Source organism: Temnothorax longispinosus, chromosome 11 (assembly GCF_030848805.1).
Source record: "Temnothorax longispinosus isolate EJ_2023e chromosome 11, Tlon_JGU_v1, whole genome shotgun sequence".
In the NCBI taxonomy this organism is placed as follows: domain Eukaryota; kingdom Metazoa; phylum Arthropoda; class Insecta; order Hymenoptera; family Formicidae; genus Temnothorax; species Temnothorax longispinosus.
The window spans coordinates 15,641,480-15,660,324 of record NC_092368.1 but is presented as its reverse complement, the minus strand read 5'-3'; the positions used below and the strand labels follow the sequence as shown (position 1 = coordinate 15,660,324).

The 18,845-nt window shown below is 36.3% G+C and overlaps 1 protein-coding gene and 1 long non-coding RNA gene across 2 annotated transcripts; both read right to left on the bottom strand.

Annotated features, from left to right (window-relative positions):
* Nucleotides 1–9,470: 9,470 nt before the first annotated feature.
* On the bottom strand, nucleotides 9,471–11,644 carry LOC139822178 (uncharacterized). The gene is made up of 4 exons (XR_011734468.1): nucleotides 11,523–11,644; nucleotides 11,072–11,289; nucleotides 10,256–10,651; nucleotides 9,471–9,720 (listed from the first exon to the last, which is right to left on the bottom strand). It is a non-coding gene; the product is annotated as an uncharacterized lncRNA (long non-coding RNA).
* Nucleotides 11,645–14,096: 2,452 nt separating this feature from the next.
* LOC139822247 (nucleolar pre-ribosomal-associated protein 1-like) lies at nucleotides 14,097–15,043 on the bottom strand. The gene is made up of 3 exons (XM_071793865.1): nucleotides 14,668–15,043; nucleotides 14,321–14,448; nucleotides 14,097–14,255 (listed from the first exon to the last, which is right to left on the bottom strand). Exons 1-3 carry the CDS (start codon nucleotides 15,014–15,016, stop codon nucleotides 14,097–14,099), a joined length of 636 nt encoding a protein of 211 aa, XP_071649966.1. The 5' UTR covers nucleotides 15,017–15,043.
* Between the last annotated feature and the right edge of the window lie 3,802 nt (nucleotides 15,044–18,845).

Here is an 18,845-nt window from a genome sequence, read left to right as displayed (position 1 = left end):
AATAACATTAATTCTTCTTCGTGTATATTAACGGCGCGTCATACATCATCAATATGGCGGCGAATCTCGAGGAGGCGGAGCAGTCGAAGCAGAGCTTACGCGACTACGCGAGTGCGAGGAATACGTGCCGCGAGACAGGACACGATGATGGCTGCGTTTGGGGAGCGCGCTATTAACGCTATTGCCTCATTTTTTGTCTTTATCACTCATCAGATGTAAACAAGGATAGAATAAGCAAATAGCGCTAATAGCGCGCTCCCCGAATCCCAGTCGATGAGATACGTCGTAAAGCGCCGCGCTATCGACCACCGCCACAAAAACGTCGTCATTCACAGTCCACTTCATATTGTCTTCTCGTTGACTTTCTCCGATATTTCCGATAGTTTCTCCAGCAAGGGGTCGATTGTATATCTTGAAATAATGAGGTAAAAATTACAAAAGTGATAAAATTTATTAGCGTATCTACGATTTTATTTATCAAAATCTAGTAAAATCTGTTCACTTTTATAATTTTCACCTTGTTTCTCAAGATACACAACCGACCTCCAGACGTACGCGGCGGTTTTTATTTTATCGACGTTAAAAGTTGGCGGGAAGTCGACTTTTCGTCATGACGAGAAGTCGACTTTCTGTCATGACGGAAAGTCTACTATCGGCGGTTTTTGAGACATTTGCCGACTTCAAGTCGACTTGAAGTCGACTTTCGTCCTTAAAAAAGTCGACTTTTCTGCCAAGTCAGTTTCGGTAGAAGTCGACTTCAAGTCGACTTTTTGCTCTTAAAGTAACTTTCTCATAATTAAATGCAAATATGTAGTGGTTGAAATATACATTTTAAATATAAATAAAGTTGTATTCACTATTTACAGTCACATTGCCTTTCCTGATATTTTCCCATAACTTTATAATTCTCAATAATACTTTTCAATAAAATCAACTTGACAAAAGTATGATAGCTAATATATGGGCACTAATACACCCAATATTTTACACACAATTTTTTCTTGGTTTCTATTAAACGGACATTATACAAACAGCAATGAAATTAAAATTCGCAAATACTATGGTAGCGTTCCAAAATTCACTCTGGGTAACTAAAATTTATAGTTTACGTCAAGTACACTATGCATTTTAGTTAACTAAATGGCCGCGTTCAGGAAACACAACTGTTGAGTGAGCGCTCCTTATGATTGGTTCTTACACTTAGATCCGGAGTAGAACCAAGGTAAGACCAATCATATTAAAGAATCACTGACCGCTCATTCAACAGTTGTGTTTCCTGAATGCGGCCATTTAAGTGAATTTTGAAATGCAGCCTACGATATCTACGACAAGCGTTTCGACGGGGAAGTTCTCGCAAGAAACCAATGTGCTAGGCGCGCGGGTTGCACAACATTGCGCCATGAAGCTCCAGGACAGTGCTTTCCGCGAGAATTTTGTTTGCGAGTTATCGTACAGTTTACTTACGATCTCGTCGCGCGAGAGAATGCCGAATTGGACGCGTTTCACCATCCTCAGAGGTGCCTTGGAGTCGGACGTCGCCATTTTGCTTCGATTCACCAGAAGCTCGCTCGAACACTGTCCAACCATTTTGGTCTGACTCCACACGACACACCGTCTCCCTTCCGCCTTCCGCTAGAAATACGTTGATCCCCCACCACCTTTATTTGGTCACAGCCCAGCGACCTCTACACTCTACTTAAAACGAGGTAAAAATTTGTCTTTCTTATTTCCATTTTGAATTTAAATAAAGACAGAAATAACATTCTCCTTTTGGTCAGTCTCTCCCGAGGGTCTTTGTGTGCCTATAGGCGTAATTTCTGAACGCCCCCTGTGCTATTGCTTGAAATTCATCCAATCAGATGTGATTCCCATATTCCTTACACAATTAACGCATGCGCATGAGTTTTATGTGCATACATATGTACATACATACATACAACATATTTTTTCAGATCCATGTATTTCGTAGAAGTTACTGTCTAGTATATAAATGTAGTAGTGTATGTAATCTTTCCTCGTGTTCTCGTATGTAAGTACGTGCTCTCGTAACATTTTTACAACCTGTCGATTATTCGAGCATGGTCTGTGATACAGTTTTTGCTCGTCGACGATTTTATTGATATTTTCTTGTATTATATTTCCAGTATAAGGTGAATTTTATAGTATTGAAACAAGGTAAATATTTATTTCTAATTAAGTTATATACCACAAGAAATATATCATATATCGAATGGGCATATTGAATCTTATTATCATTCAGATGCCGAACAGTGTTTATCATGATTCGCGCTATTCTGCTTCATTTTTAATTAATGGCACCGCCTCTTGTCAGTGGATGATACGGTTTATAATTCTATATACTCTACCTCTGCGTTGTGTGTGAAAAGTCATTATAGTATATAGAAACAGTATTAGGTACTGATCGTAGTCATAAGGAATATTTATTCAATTTTATTTCAAAATTAATCTGGCACGCGTTTTTTTTCGTGTAAATTCGATATAATAAATTGACTATAGTTGTGCCAGATTAGAGTCAACCTCAACAGGGTCTTCTTTCCCCGTTAATTTTTCCAAGCTCGTTCCCTTGGCAGTGGTTTCGCTAGATAGTAGATAGGGACCGGACAGTGGGAATCTCGTTAATCCATTCATGCGCGTCACTAATTAGATGACGAGGCATTTGGCTACCTTAAGAGAGTCATATTGCAAATGCTGCATACTGTAGGGGAAGTGGGGGAATTGGGAACACTTAACTTCTAACGCTCAAAAAGAATAGAGAAAAGTTATAAACTAAATCAACTTTTATTGCTACATAAACTTCGATTATCTATGTACTTAGTAGTCATAACAAAATTCTTAAAATTTACGTTTAATAAAAATATAAACAAAAACAAAAAACATTGCCGTTCCTATTTACCCGATACCCTATGGGGTAATTGAGATCATCCCGCGGGGAAAATGGGAACCAATAAATACCGCGTGCCGACCTCTTTTTGATGTCTTCAATTCGTTTTGTTTTAGTTGCGTAAATAATGTTGTTTTTGGTACTGAGTATTTGGTAGCAGCTTGGCCCAATGTGAGCTTTTTACTTTCAACATCTTCGATTGCATGGCGAAGATTTTCAAGTTGGTATTTTGGTTCAGTCTTTTGTACGTAATTTCGAGGCATCTGAAACAATTTGTAAAGTTTAAACATTTTTACACAATCAACCAGCAGCACTATGGGTAATTAAGAACGCAAGGGGTAATTGGGAACGTTCCCAATTACCTACTTGACGCCGTTCCCAATTGCCCGAAGTAGTCAATATACATCAAAATAGCCGCCACTCTCAACAGCACTTTTGGTTAACTTCAATTTACGTGGGATTTGAAAACAGATAGTGCGTGCATGATAGTAACAAAATATGGAGTCTTTGAACTCAAAAATATAATACTTACATCCATTATAACAGACGACAAAAATTATATCAAAAATACAAAAAAAATTATTCGACTTACCGTGACAGCACGCGTGCGTCCTTTCACTCTCACTGTCGCGTACGCAATGAGTAGCACTGCATGCAGCCGTTGAATAGGTTCGGGACGGTGTATAGTGCGGGGGAATGTATTATTTATCTAGCTGTTCCCAATTACCCGCCGTTCTCAATTCCCCCACTCTCCCCTATGGTGCATTAATTTCTAGCAATTATAATCTATAAATAAATTATATAAATTAATTTCGCGCTCTCATTGTAAATGTAAAGACAGCATTAGGAAGTAAAAACAATATCGAGTTAGATATTTTTTTATTTGATTACTTATACAATTAGTGTGAAAAGGGAAGAGCATTTACACACACATACGCACGCGCGCGTATGTCATGAATTATAGATTTTCTAAAGTGGCGTTTACACTAAAAATACTAAATAATTTTTTTACCGTTTCGATTTTTAGTGTAGTAGTATAGCGACGTATTCCTTTTTGATTTATAAAGCTTTTTAATTAACCCTCAGGGTACACACTGGGTTAGCGTAACCCGAGTGAATTTTGAAAGTAGCGCCATTTCAAAGGAAGTGAATGGTGGGGGTCCGTACCGGGGGGAAAAATCTTTGAGGTAGCTACTATGTGAGCGCCAAGGGGCAGCGTCAGTCTACGCTTGGTGCTCAAGTTATACGATTTTGAAAATTGAACTCGGGTAGTCTACACCCAGTCCGTACAGAACGTTACAAAATCCGTGTTTAAAAAAAAATTGTGTTTTCGAGTATTTGCTGCAGTAGGTTTTTTTTTTTTTTAGTATTCTCTGGTATGTATAATTTACTATTTTTAATATACTTTTGTGCATTCTAACCTCAAAATAATGCTCTGTAGCATACCAGCGTAACGTATATCCGTGCATGCATGTTAATTATTTCAATTTTTGTTATTTATTTATATTATACTAATCAACAACATCCAAAAGAACTATTTTTACTTTAAGATATTTTTTTTTTGCGTTATTACGATAAATCAAGCAAGTAACGTTATATCGCTATCGCAAAAAAACGGGATTTTTCATAGTTAAAAAAAATATACTTTTTGGAATGGATCAAAAAAACGAATTCAGCCATTTCAAAGAACAACTTTTTAGCTTTCAAACGCGACTTAAAAATGTCGATATCTTTTTTTTTCATAAAGTTATGCAGATTAAAAGAAAAAGTGAATTTTTATGAAAATTTTTTGAGAATGGTTTACATTTTCAAATGTATCTTTGTTTAAACAAGTAATGTAATAAATCTATCAACGCCATTGTATTTTTGAGAAAATTTCCGATCCAAAAATAAAATTTGTTTTAATTGACAAATTACAGCCCGATATACAGTCAATCAAAGTCGCCGGGTTAGGCTAACCTATGTCCGTACGGAACGTAACTTTTTTATAGTCTGTACCCTGAGGGTTAATCATATTTATATTTACTCATATTTTAGTTAAGTGAATAGAGTTAATTTTGATGTCTTATTAAGATTACCGTCTTAAACTGATATCAGTATAATATAACAAAATCATCCTTTTACGTCCTTTAATAAAGATAAAAACTAAATTAATTAATTATTAATCTAGAGAATTGTTAAATTATTGTTAAATAATGTCCATTTTTTAAATATTTTGATCATACTAATAAACGAATGGGAGCTTTCCGGCAAGCGACACAAGTCGACACAATTAAGTGTCGCATCTTTATTGTTACTCATTGTAAAAATAAAAAAAAAAGATTGAACGACGTTTGTATCGACTTGTGTCGCTTGTCGAAAAGCTCCCAATGTTACTTCTGATTGTTATACTGATAGCATGAAAGCAAGCAAGATAAAGTTACAGATTATATATATATATACTCAGTAAAAATTTTGTGTTAATTTAACACATATTTCACATGTCCCAATTTATCCACTCAAATTTTCGTGTTAATTTAACATAAAGCAAATATGTAAAAAAATAACAAACAATATGTAAAAAATTAACATAAAAATTTAACATTTAGACACTATCAGAAATCAAAGTTTATGTTAAATTGACATCTCTATAATGTTAAATGTAATTAAGATAAAATGTTATTTTAACATTTGAGAGAAGTATCTATTTTTAGTTTTGATGAATAACATAAGAATTATGTCAATTTAACACATAGTAACTGTTATAAAAAGGAAGATAACACAATTTATCTGTTCACCTTTAACATATAAAATATATCACCAAGAATTCATGCACTTACATATAAATTGTGTTATTTTAACTCTTAAAAATGGTTAATATTAATTTAACATAGAAAAGTTAAGTAATACAACAACGATATGTTAAATTAACATACAACTGTGTCAGAAATTTAACACAAAACTTTCTACACAGGAAAATTTTAACACAAATACAAAATGTTTTTTACTGTGTATATATATGCATAATCTTTATAGTATAATTACAAGATATATAATAGGGGTATTCAAATAAGTTAGAGTTTAACGGTTTGACAGATTATGTCGGGTTAAAGTCGGGTAAAAAGTTAATTTTTACACTTTTAACCCAAAGATTAATGTGATAAGTTAATGTCCCGAGAAAAAATGATTAGATATAATCACATATGATTATATAAAATCGACATTAGATATAATTAGATATAAAAAATGGCTCGATATAATTGTATATAATTATATATAACCACATATAATTATGTAACCATATATGGTTAAATTGTATGTGGTTATATCTAATTATATCTAATGTTGATTTTATATAAATCATATGTGATTATATCTAACATAATAAATATTATATATATATTAAAAAAGAATTCTGTTAACTTCGATTAAGGAATAAAACATTGATAAATTAAGTGTATATTTTTTTCAAAAGCCAGAATTAAAAGTGAAGTGATTTACATATAACTTGGCGCTGCTTGACGTGAGATACTGCCGTGTCTCTTGATACCATTCTTGTACCATTGTTTGTCAAATTTTAAATACGAGAAATAAATCCTATCGGATGCCATCTATCGGATAATCCGAATTTAAGTTTATATATGGTTATATATACATCATATATAATCTACATGGATAAATGCTTAATTCTTATACATATATATATATATATATATATATATATATATATTCAATAGGATTCGTTTCTCGTATTTAAAATTTGACGGACAGTGGTATAAAAACGGTATCAAGAGACACGGCATTATCTCATGTCAAGCAGTGCCAAGTTGTAATATATGCATGGAATAAATCATTTCACTTTTGATTCTATAGCTTTTGAAAAAATATACATCTTAATTTATCAATGCTTAATGAGCAATTAGCAGAACATATTGCATAAAATGTCGGATTGAAAAGAATTAATTTAAATTCTGCTTTCTGATGCAAAGAAAGGGATTGAAAAGTATTGGTTCGCATAAAACTTTACCGCGCTGAATGTGAGATATTCAGCAGTGGTTGATGCTTCGCATTGAAAAGTATTGGATAGCATTAAATTTACTAAAAAAAATATTCTGTCATTTATATTCACCCGGCATAAAAAAAATTATTTTTTTTCGAAATTTTATTACTATTTTATAACTAAATTGTTTCTTAAGTTGAAGTCTATGATTATAAATATTTTCTCGTATTTGAAAAAAACACTTACCTTGGTGGGATTCGAACTCGGGATGACCTCTGGATCGTGACTAATCGTGAGCCAACTGCCTTACGTGGTAGACTACTTCTTAATTTGATGTAAGTGTTATATATAGTCTACATATGTCAGAACCAGCGCAAATATATAATTTTTCAAAAATTATCTTAAGAAACTTTTAGTTTAAAAAGAGTAATAAAATTTTGAATTGGATATATGATATAATATTTCTTAATGTCGGGTGAATGTCAGAAACCAGTGCCGGCTCATTATAAAAATTTTGTGTTCGTAAATATATTTACGAAAAAAGTATATATTTATAAGTTTAAAACATTCTTATCAAATCCTTACAAGGGCCTCATTAGACAAAATAAGAAAACCTTTCTTATGGCATCCCTAATAAATAATGGTCGGGATCTTATCCGGGATTGGACGGGATAATGAATACATAGCACGGGCACGAAGCATGCCGATCTAGCCGATCTTGCGTTTCAGCACTGCTGCTGCTACTGCTGCTAGGCGTGTGATGGGGGTAGCGCACACAAGGAAAAAGCCGTGTACGTGTGCGCATGTAGTACAGTGTGCACGGCTCTTTCCTTGTATGCGCTATCCCCACCACGCGCCTGGCTGCGGTGTTGAAACGCAAATTTTAACAAATAAGTACGAGCTTACGCATTAAAAAGAATTCTCTTAGCTTAAAATATTCCTCGCATTCAATCGCAATCGATAACCTTCAAACAAATGCGAATTCTCGCATTAAAAAGGATTCACTTCTTCTGCTAATTGTTTTTGGATTCAGAGGCATACAAGATTTTCACGTTCTATTCCCCAGTATCGCACTGAAAAGTATTGACCCGTGATCCAATCCGAAATTGTTGCAAAGCAGAATTCATGACAAAATCTCGTAAATGCGAAACAATATTTTTGAATAAGACGTTTTATGCAGGGATAGTTTTCCTTATGAAACCAGCCACTCTATTTTTTTTTTCTCTTACACAATATACGCACATAATTAAAATTTTTTAAAACCAACATTTTTATACATACAAAAATTCATATACATTTATCCTATTTCCCGCCCAAACTTTCCCTAATCCTTCTCTAGGCCATTGGATCTTAAGAGGTCGCAAAGATCCCGACAATGTTATCACTGATTTAAACAGCTGTCTCTTTTCGGTGATCGGCTTTCAAATTGGGCAGGATCCATTAAAACTTCGTAAATGGACGGTGCTAAAACTAAAAAACAACTTTCAGAATTTAGCCAAATGGATAAACAAGGTCAAGTTGGAGAGAAACGACAAGATGAGCTTGATGATTGGCGGGGCTCGATACAGAGGTACAGAGCCTGCCCATGCTAAAACGATCCTGGACAGATCAGAAAACAGAGAAAGTAATTACTACAAAAAAGGTTATCCGGTTAAAGGTCATGCTAGAGGACACTCCATGAAGATCTGTTCAGAGGATGATCCTTATCAAACAGTCGAGCAATATGCTAGACAGTATTCTAAAGACAAAGCTGGTTTCCTATCACGAGCTGATCAAGACTTTGTCGCTGATTTGGCATTGCGAACAGAAGAAGCTCAATTAGCTATGCGCAGGCTCAATGATAGAATAAATCCAACTCCTATAGAAGAAATACGTATATCGGCTAACGCTTTAAGGAATATATGCAGTGAGAGGCCCTTGCCCCAAATAAAAGTGTGGGATAAAAACGGAAATGAATATCCGCGCAGTTTACAAGATTTAGAAACGGTGAAATTAGTAATAACTCATCACATAACATGTCAGATATGACTGATGAGGATGTCTTCGTTATTACTTTTTATCCTGTTGTTAACGCTAGATATCGATACTAGGAGTATTTCCGAGACTTTAGGTAAAGTAGGAAACTTTACCATTGGTGAATGATACAAGTTTTCAACACGTCGTGTTTATTAGTTATACTGATTATGATTTTTAATTCTGAATAATGTACATATTTTTCAGTTTATTTACGATTGAAATAAAAAAGAAAGTAAAAATATGGTAATTTTCTCGAGAGTTATAATGGAAAAAAGTAGCGAGGTCCTTTCCAGTGTATCTACGTATGCGAAAATACGTGTAAATAGGTGGTGTGTATACCTAGGGTTAAGTAGTGGTAAGAAACAAAAGTTTAAAAAAAGGCGAAAAAATGAAGTTACAAAAAAAGAAAAAAATTTATTTCAGAACTTATTAAAAACTTAATTTAACTATTCTATACATTTCCTGTGCTTTACTTATCTCCCATTTCCATTTTCAAATTTTTGAATATACACATATTTTCGAGAATAATTATTTCAAGAAGATATAACTAGCACGGACTTTATGTCTATTCTTTGAATGCACTCGTAATAACAAAAGAATACTAAATAACAGAGTTTTGTAATGACTAATGTCCTGCGCCGAATTATCTAGGGTGTTCAGCAAAATTCTCAATTATGGTAATAATGATTCTGATTTCTGCTTCACAAATGTCCAAGTGGTTGACAATCTCGTGCAGCCAAGGAAGCATGCCATATCCTCGTGTGAGAAGTAAGGATGCTTTAGGAATTCTGGTAGTAGAGGCGACGACATCCAAAATTAATTTCTAGAAGGAACAAATAAAAAAATGACTAATTTACATCGATAAAGTTTATATAATTTATATCAAATAGATAATATGAAAATTGTATACAGCAATAAAGAAATGTTTTCAGATTATATGAACAGATCATATCTACTCAGTTTGTTTTATTAATACATGTAGAAAACGATCAATTAAATATCAAAACTGCATTTTGATTTTCATTATAATTGAATTGTTATTCAATACAATCAAATTTCCTTATTTTTACTCCATCCAGTCAAACAAATTCCCTATTTTTAGCCTTTTCTCACAATCCTCGTTCTGTTCCAAAGATGTATGTACAAATAAAAACATCATTGTATTGACGATGCTAATAATAAGCAAGAGATTCAGATGTATATAGATTTCTTTTTTTTAATTGCTTTCTTACTTTGTGTGTTTATGTGATTTAAAAATCTGACTATTTAGAGAATTAAAAGAATGTGAAGGTATTAAAATAAGGGCATTGAGAATAAGAATGTTCAACTGTATAATATGAAACAAAGGATTGGCTCACCTTGGTCTTGGTATCCGACAGTGCGCAAGTGTGAAAGTCTAGAAGAATTTTAAACAACACGCATTTCAGGACCACATTTACATCGTTTTCCTCCTTCATGCCGTCCCGGATGTTCTCCAAGATCCAATGCCGATGCGCGTTGTGCTCCACATGCGAGCTGTGCAACACTACAGCAGTTCCGGTATGGTATTTAGGTCCAGCGCGGTTTTGGCCATTAGGAAGGTGTGCAAGGGCGAATAAAGTGGGTGCAGAAGTTGACTGGCAATCAGTGAGGCCCTAGCTAGGAAGGTAGTCGTCAGGCAACTCAGCCGAACATCCTTCAATGGACAATTTAAGGAAGCGATTCCATTTCGTATAGCATCAATTAAACGCATCTACAATAACTTTTCTTTAGACCTGGTAAATAAGGAAATTTAGATCGTCTTTTTATCAAATCTTTTTTGCCGAAATATGGATTTGTTATAAAGATCTAAAAAATATACTTCTAATTTATATGGCAATTGATGGGAAAAAGATATCTGCCCTTTTAATATAAAGTTTGGAGAGAACACCACCAAATTGTAAATTGCATTAATTTACAAAAAAGTAGAACATAAAAGAAAGACCAATAATAATCAAAGAGAACTAAACAAATTGAATTTAAAATTTGACATTAAAATAACTTGACAATAAATAAGTAATTAAATTACTGATAAATGGACTAAATCATAAATTATGACAAATAATAACGTTCTGTATTGTAAAAGACCTATTATTTATCATACTGCAATCTAGCCGTTTCAATCTCTCTCTTAATTATTAAAATTGCTATTATACTTAGATGCTTCCAAGTGAAAGTAGTATCTAGAGATGATGGTATATGCTGTCATCCGAATATCGCTTGAATCACTGCAACATGTAGCAAGCACTAACGCTAATGCACCACTCTGGCTTATTTTGTGACACGCGATATTATTTTCTGCTAATAGGGTACACAGCAACGGCAGATAAAATGCTGGATCATATACATTACTATTCTCATGTAACTCATCACTCTGCAAAAAAAAACAATAGAATTTTTAATTAATCTCCAAAGAAAAACGACAAATACCTAAGCGATATCAAGTCCTACGAGGTATCTAATTCTCACCTTTTCCTTGCTGGCAGCTTATACAAAAGTTTGAACTTTATTTTTAAAAAAGGTTTATAAATTAAAGATCAAATATTTCATACTAAAAATTTGTCTAAAATTTTGATATCGTTCTTGCAAAATATTCGAATTATTTACCTTTATTGCTCTGTGTATGAGATAATTTTTATAGTCTCGTTGACAATGTCCTTATTGAACAAGTTAAAGATCTCGGAAGTGGAAGGTTGCCTCCACAGAGCAGTATCCGTCTCTCCCTTTACGATATGTAACGTCCCAGTAAGCAATTTGATAGCAAATTGTCACCAAGATGGCATCAAATTCGTTCAAAGATTGGTGTCAAATCCGGTGCCATCTGTGTCATCTTTAAGCTCGTGTTTTGCTAGCAAAGCCTATGTACATAACCAGACAGCAAATTGGCAGAAAAAAACGAGCAAGCTTTGTGTAGCGTTGTCTGCCAACAAATTGTCGGCAAATACCGAGCAAGCTTTGTTTAGCGTTGTCTACCAACAAATTGTCGACAAACACCGAGCAAGCTTTGCGTAGCGCTGTCTGACGACAAATAATCGGCAAAAAACCGAGCAAGCTTTGCGTAGCGCTGTCCGACGACAAATAATCGACAAAAACCGAGAAAGCTTTGCGTAGCGCTGTCCGACGACAAATTGTCCTCAAAAACCGTGAAAGGAATGCGCAACACTGTCAAAAAAAATAAAAATTATATTTATTTCGAAATTTATTACACGCAGAAAATTTTTCTCGTAAATACAAGTATACACGAACAAAGTAAATACCATACTAATCTTGCACGGCTAGGATATAGTCATAATATGCAAAAGATTTCAAAAAAGTATAGGAAAATTAGAGAGCAAAAAATAAAACTATACGCAGAAGTAAATATTTCCATCAGTATGGGACTTTCGAGAGCGCGTTGCCGCGTTTACTACGTTAATTTAAAGACGAATGATTCAATTATATCTTGTCCGATTGTGTCTTATCCCGAATATTGCTGATGAACAAAAAACGAGACGTCTGTTGCAGTCATGTCAAAAAACATAAGTTGAATAAGTTGCCGTTATAGGCTGTGGCGGTCAGCTGTCCGCCACGTGCGAACTTAAGAACGCTGTAGGCAGCTGTAGGGACCCTGCCGAGCTGCCCTAGATATAAAGATCGATGTTGAATTTAATCACGCGAGAATGTAGCGGCAATGCGCCGCGTAGCGGGCGCGAGCCAAATCCTCTCGCCGCGCGAGCCCACGTTGCCGCTCGCGCCTTCCGTCGTCCACGATCGCGGTTACTATCGCATTTCTATGAAGATCATAGACTATTGCCAGATACGCAACGAATATTTCTATACAGTTCACAATAGGTACATACCATTCTAGATTATATTTTTCCTATACTGTCTTAAAAAACAACGCTCAATCCAAGACATGTGAAGTTGGCAATTCAAGCTACAACGTCGAATATACACATACTAGTATGGGACTTTTTTACTGTTCTCATATTTCCTTGTTAGTATGGCAAATTTATTTACCTTTAGGTTACAAGATGTATCTGATCAAACTATTACTTTTCTATTGTCATATATTAATTTCCGGTTGAATACGCGTATATCTTACCGGACCTAGCAAATCTAATAAATTTTATTATGAGTATTCTACATTATTCGAGAAAAATTTTCTGCGTGTACTATTTTTTTAACTAAATTTGTCTCTTAAGATGCAGTCTATGATTATAAATATTTTCTCGTATTTGAAAAACACACTTACCTTGGTAGGATTCGAACTCGGGACCTCGGGACCTCTGGATCGTGAGCCAACTGCCTACGTGGTAGACTACTTTGAATTTAATATAAGTGTTATATATAGTCTACATACGTCATAACCAGCGCAAATATATAATTTTTCAAAATCATCTTAAGAAACAAATTCAGTTTAAAAAGAGTAATAAAATTTTGAATTGGATATATAAATATAATTTTTAAAACAGCAGACCAGGAAGAGCTGAAGAACTACTGGCGCTGAGCAAACAAAAACTGAGAGTGGCGGTGGGGCTGCAAAAATTTTGGATTGGATAATATACAGTATACATATAATTATTAAACCGGATTTTGTGTAATAGCCATGTTATTATATCTAGCAATATAAATATATAATATATAACAATATAGAACAATAAAAAGATTACTGAATAAAGTATTTTCGAATACTTTTATGCTCATTATACACTGTTTCTCGTTAAACGCATTAAATTAAATTAAATATATATAAGAATGAAAAAATATATAATTAATATCATTATATAGTTAAATTGTGATAGGTCTTGCTCGGTTTTTGCCGCCAATTTGTCATCAGACAACACTACACAAATTTTGTTCGATTTTTGCCACCAATTTGTCGTTAGGCAGCACTGTGCAGACCTTGCTCGATTTTTGCACCAATTTATCATTAGACAGCGCTGCGCAGACCTTGCCCGTATATTGCCGCCAAAGTGTCGTCAGGCAGCGCTACACAGATTTTGCTCGATTTTTGCCGCCAATTTATCGTCAGAGTGCTCGACGCAAATCTTACTCGGTTTTTTGCCGCCAATTTGCTGTTTGGTTACATGGCCACATTTGCCCGTATTTTGTTAGCAATTGCTATCTAATTATGTCAGCAGATTTTGTTACATATTTGCTAGCATTTTGTCGAAATTATTTATTAAATCAAATTCTGTATTAAATTTGTATCGTTCTTGTCAACAACATTTGTAGCAAGATTTTACAAAATCTGTTTTCGACAGACTTGGCTATCTGGGGTGTTGCTGCGGCGCTTCCCCATAAGTACGGCCAGTACTGTTGGAGCTTAACATTATGAGTTTCATAATACGGAAGAATCTGGAAGAATTAGATATTATAACTTCAATATTCCTTCAACGACGCGCGATAATCGTGATTCTTACCTGCAAAATACGCTGATCAACGTGACAAAGGGTGGCATTGTAAGTCGCAAGATAAAGAGGCACGTGCGAGGCAGTCATTACAGAGTGATTCTTTCGAGCGAGTATTCTCAGTAATTCGACCAGGTCGCCTGAAATGTCATGAAATGTCATTAAAGATTAAACTTATTTATGTAACGGTACATATTCCTGCAAAATTTTAATACTTTATAGAGTCGCGAATCAAGACTGATTTTAAATAACGCAATTAGAATTTGTATCACTGGAGAAAAATATCAATTTTTTTTGGTCAAATAAGCATATTTCTACGTGTTCCCTTTTGATGATAGAACACGCGCGGGCAACCTCACCTTTAACAACGGATGACCCAAGCATAATATTAACAAACTCCGAATGGGACGTCGTCATTTCAAATAGCGTCTTCATATATTCATCGTCAGCATTATCTCCATAAGCGATATCACATAAATTGCTTAGGGTTTTCAACACGTTCGATTGAGTCTCCTCGTCCTTAGCGTCTTTCAGACCTAATTTTAAGGAAAACCTAGTAAATTGCGGCCACGAGTAACTCTTGCTCAGCGAACTGAAGACAAAATTATCTTCAGTCTTTTTCAAACGAATCACCGCGCTGTTCAACTTCTCGCATAAAACTTTGATTTTCTCCATGTTCTTCGACTCCTTTTTCAATGTCGAAGTCATTATGTGCAACAATACCTTTATCAGATCCATTAAGATTTCTTTTTAGCCGTTATCAACTTTTGTACTTCTTATATACGCTTTCCAGCAATTGCACGAAACAAACGGACACCATATATCCAGTTTGTCGCCGTTCTGGGAAATGTTGTTGCAAATTTTCTCACACAGGACAAGATCGAAAGTGCTTTCGATGAGCTAGACGATCGCTGCCGCGTTTTCTTCGATCCAGGAAACGGGATTTTGTGGCTCGGTCATATACGCGGCGATGTCGCTGCCGTAACGCTCGCGAAGACTTTGAAGAAACTTTTCATTCCATTTGTATTTTAAAATTGCTGTTCAGTATTGGAAACACAATGTCTTGTTTCACGTTTTCCTTGAGGAAGTATTTCACCAGCGATGGAATAAGTCTGGTATTCTTGGTGATCAAGGTCGTCATACTAATTTGTCCGTTAATTAAAGACGAATCTACTGTAGATAATTCTTCTTGGCAGAGACTAATTTTGTCAGTTTTTATGAAACAGTTTACTAATTATATCCTCCGCCGTTTTAACGTTGAGATTAGATCTGATCGTTTATTACTCCTTCCGCTTGTATTATGATATTTATATACTTGTCAATGTGTTTTTCAGGACAGAGACATAAACCACTGCGTCAACTGTTCATTCTCTTTGGAATCCGCGACTACTGAAAAACCATTGATCCAAATATCTAGTTCATCTTCACAGGTTTCAAACAAACCTGTTGCGTTTAGCAGTTTTCTAGTAGCATTGTAGCTGTCCGGTGACGGATCTTTTTGACGAATCAGAGATATCAAAAAGACAAGAGCTTCCTTGAAAGCCTTTTCTTTTGGCGCAAAAATGGAAGAGTCCAAGGCAAGCAAAAACTGTATTGTCTTGACTTTCATGCAATTACTTTCTCCATTGTCTCCATCATCTTGGAGGTTATTTAAATTCGATAGCAACAAACTCGGCTGTAAATTGTCGAGATATCTAATACTCTGGACATATCAAGAGACACGGTAGTGTCTCGCGCCAAGTACACGCGGAGCGAGACCGACCGTGACTCTTTTACGCGACGCGACGGGTTGCGAGTACCCGAGATGTTGAGATCTCGATAACGAGTCAACGGATCAAGTTCTAAGTAGGCTTGATCGATAGCTTGGGGTCCAATTAGGGGGGGGGGGGTTTCTCTCATAATATTTCGCTACGTGCCCTACGAGCGGAGATATTGCGACGCAAAGTCCAAATGGGAAAATTTATTTTTAAGATACTCCTCCTCCTCCTCCTCCTAACGCCGACGTTCTTGTATGATGACGTCATAATCAGAAACGTCACTTTCACTTTTTCGACGCTGGCGGCGCAGGTATCGCCAGTTTCGATATCGCGCGCGTATTTCAAAATTAGGTCGATAGATTTATCGGTCAGGAGGAAGTAATTTTTATTTAGGTAAATTAGGTAATATATAATATATATTGAGTCAACGGAAAAGAAGGTTCTCTACGCTCTACGCTTGGCAGAAAGTGCCGCTAGGGAATTTTTAAGTCGATTCTTATGAATCAAGCTTGATATAATATATATTTATTAAGTCAACGGAAAAGAAGGTTCTCTACGCTTGGCAGAAAGTGCCGCTAGGGAATTTTTAAGTCGATTCTTATGAATTAAGCTGAATTCGATGTCTAGGTATCCCAGGTTGCCGATGACGAGGTCCAGATAGTGCGCTTCATAGTTTTCGGTGTCCAGGTGTAATAATACGTGAATTCGATGTCTACGTGTCCCAGGTTGCCGATGACGAGGTCCACATAGTGCGCTCCGTAGTTTTCGGTGTCTACGTGTATTAATACCTTGAATTCGATGTCCACGTGTCCCAGGTTGCCGATGACGGGATCCAGATAGTGCGCTTCATAGTTTTCGGTGTCCATGTGTAATCGTACGTTGAATTCGATGTCTAGGTGTCCCAGGTTGCCGATGACGAGGTCCACATAGTGCGCTCCGTAGTTTTCGGTGTCTACGTGTATTAATATCTTGAATTCGATGTCCACGTGTCCCAGGTTGCCGATGACGGGATCCAGATAGTGCGCTTCATAGTTTTCGGTGTCCAGGTGTAATCGTACGTTGAATTCGATGTCTAGGTGTCCCAGGTTGCCGATGACAAGGTCCACATAGTGCGCTCCGTAGTTTTCGGTGTCTACGTGTATTAATACTTTGAATTCGATGTCCACGTGTCCCAGGTTGCCGATGACGGGATCCAGATAGTGCGCTTCATAGTTTTCGGTGTCCAGGTGTAATCGTACGTTGAATTCGATGTCTACGTGTCCCAGGTTGCCGATGACGAGGTCCACATAGTGCGCTCCGTAGTTTTCGGTGTCTACGTGTATTAATACCTTGAATTCGATGTCCACGTGTCCTAGGTTGCCGATGACAAGATCCAGATAGTGCGCTTCATAGTTTTCGGTGTCCAGGTGTAATCGTACGTTGAATTCGATGTCTAGGTGTTCCAGGTTGCCAATGACAAGGTCCACATAGTGCGCTTCGTAGTTTTCGGTGTCTACGTGTATTAATACCTTGAATTCGATGTCCACGTGTCCCAGGTTGCCGATGACGAGGTCCACATAGTGCGCTCCGTAGTTGTCAATGTCTACGTGTATTAATATCTTGAAATTGATGTCTAGGTGTCTCAGGTTGCTGATGACGAGGTCCAGATAGCGCGCTCCGTAGTTTTCGGTGTCTAGATGTAATAATACCTCGAATTCGATGTCTACGTGTCCCAGGTTGCCGATGACAAGGTCCACATAGTGCGCTTTGTAGTTTTTGGTGTCTACGTGTATTAATAACTTTAAATCTAAATGTAAGACACGTAGATATCGAATTCGAGGTATTAATACACGTAGACACCGAAAACTACAAAGCGCACTATGTGGACCTTGTCATCGAAAACGTGGGACACCTAGACATCGAATTCAACGTATTATTATACCTGGACACCGAAAACTATAGAGCGCACTATCTGGAACCCGACATCAGCAACCTGGAACACGTGGACATCGAATTCAAGGTATTAATACACCTGAATACCGAAAACTATGAAGCGCACTATGTGAACCTCGTCATCGGCAACCTGGGACACCTAGACATCGAATTCAAGCTTGATTCATAAGAATCGACTTAAAAATTCCCTAGCGGCAGAATCAAGAGACACGGTAGTGTCTCGCGCCAAGTACACGCGGAGCGAGACCGACCGTGACTCTTTTACGCGACGCGACGGGTTGCGAGTACCCGCGATGTTGAGATCTCGATAACGAGTGAACGGATCAAGTTCTAAGTAGGCTTGATCGATAGCTTGAGGTCCAATTAGGGGGGGGTTTCTCTCATAATATTCCGCTACGTGCCCTACGAGCGGAGATATTGCGACGCAAAGTCCAAATGTGAAAATTTATTTTTAAGATACGTATATATATATATATACTTCTAACGCCGACGTTCTTGTATGATGACGTCATAATCAGAAACGTCACTTTCACTTTTTCGACGCTGGCGGCGCAGGTATCGCCAGTTTCGATATCGCGCGCGTATTTCGAAATTAGGTCGATAGACTTATCGGTCAGGAGGAAGATTTCTATTTAGGTAAATTAGGTATATACTTATATAATATATATTGAGTCAATTGCTCATGTTTATCTGGAGAGATTTCGTATCCCTTACATCGTATTACCACCGCTGCCGGAAAAGAAGGTTCTCTACGCTTGGCAGAAAGTGCCGCTAGGGAATTTTTAAGTCGATTTTTATGAATCAAGCTTGAATTCGATGTCTCCTGTCAGTCAGTGCATCATCTGATC

Coding starts and splice junctions, on each gene's coding strand:
- LOC139822247 (XM_071793865.1), bottom strand. CDS start 15,016: ATGACTTCGACATTGAAAAAGGAGTCGAAGAACATGGAGAAAATCAAA. Junction 14,449..14,667: donor TGGGTCATCCGTTGTTAAAG/GTGAGGTTGCCC, acceptor ATGACATTTCAG/GCGACCTGGTCGAATTACTG. Junction 14,256..14,320: donor TTGATCAGCGTATTTTGCAG/GTAAGAATCACG, acceptor TAATTCTTCCAG/ATTCTTCCGTATTATGAAAC.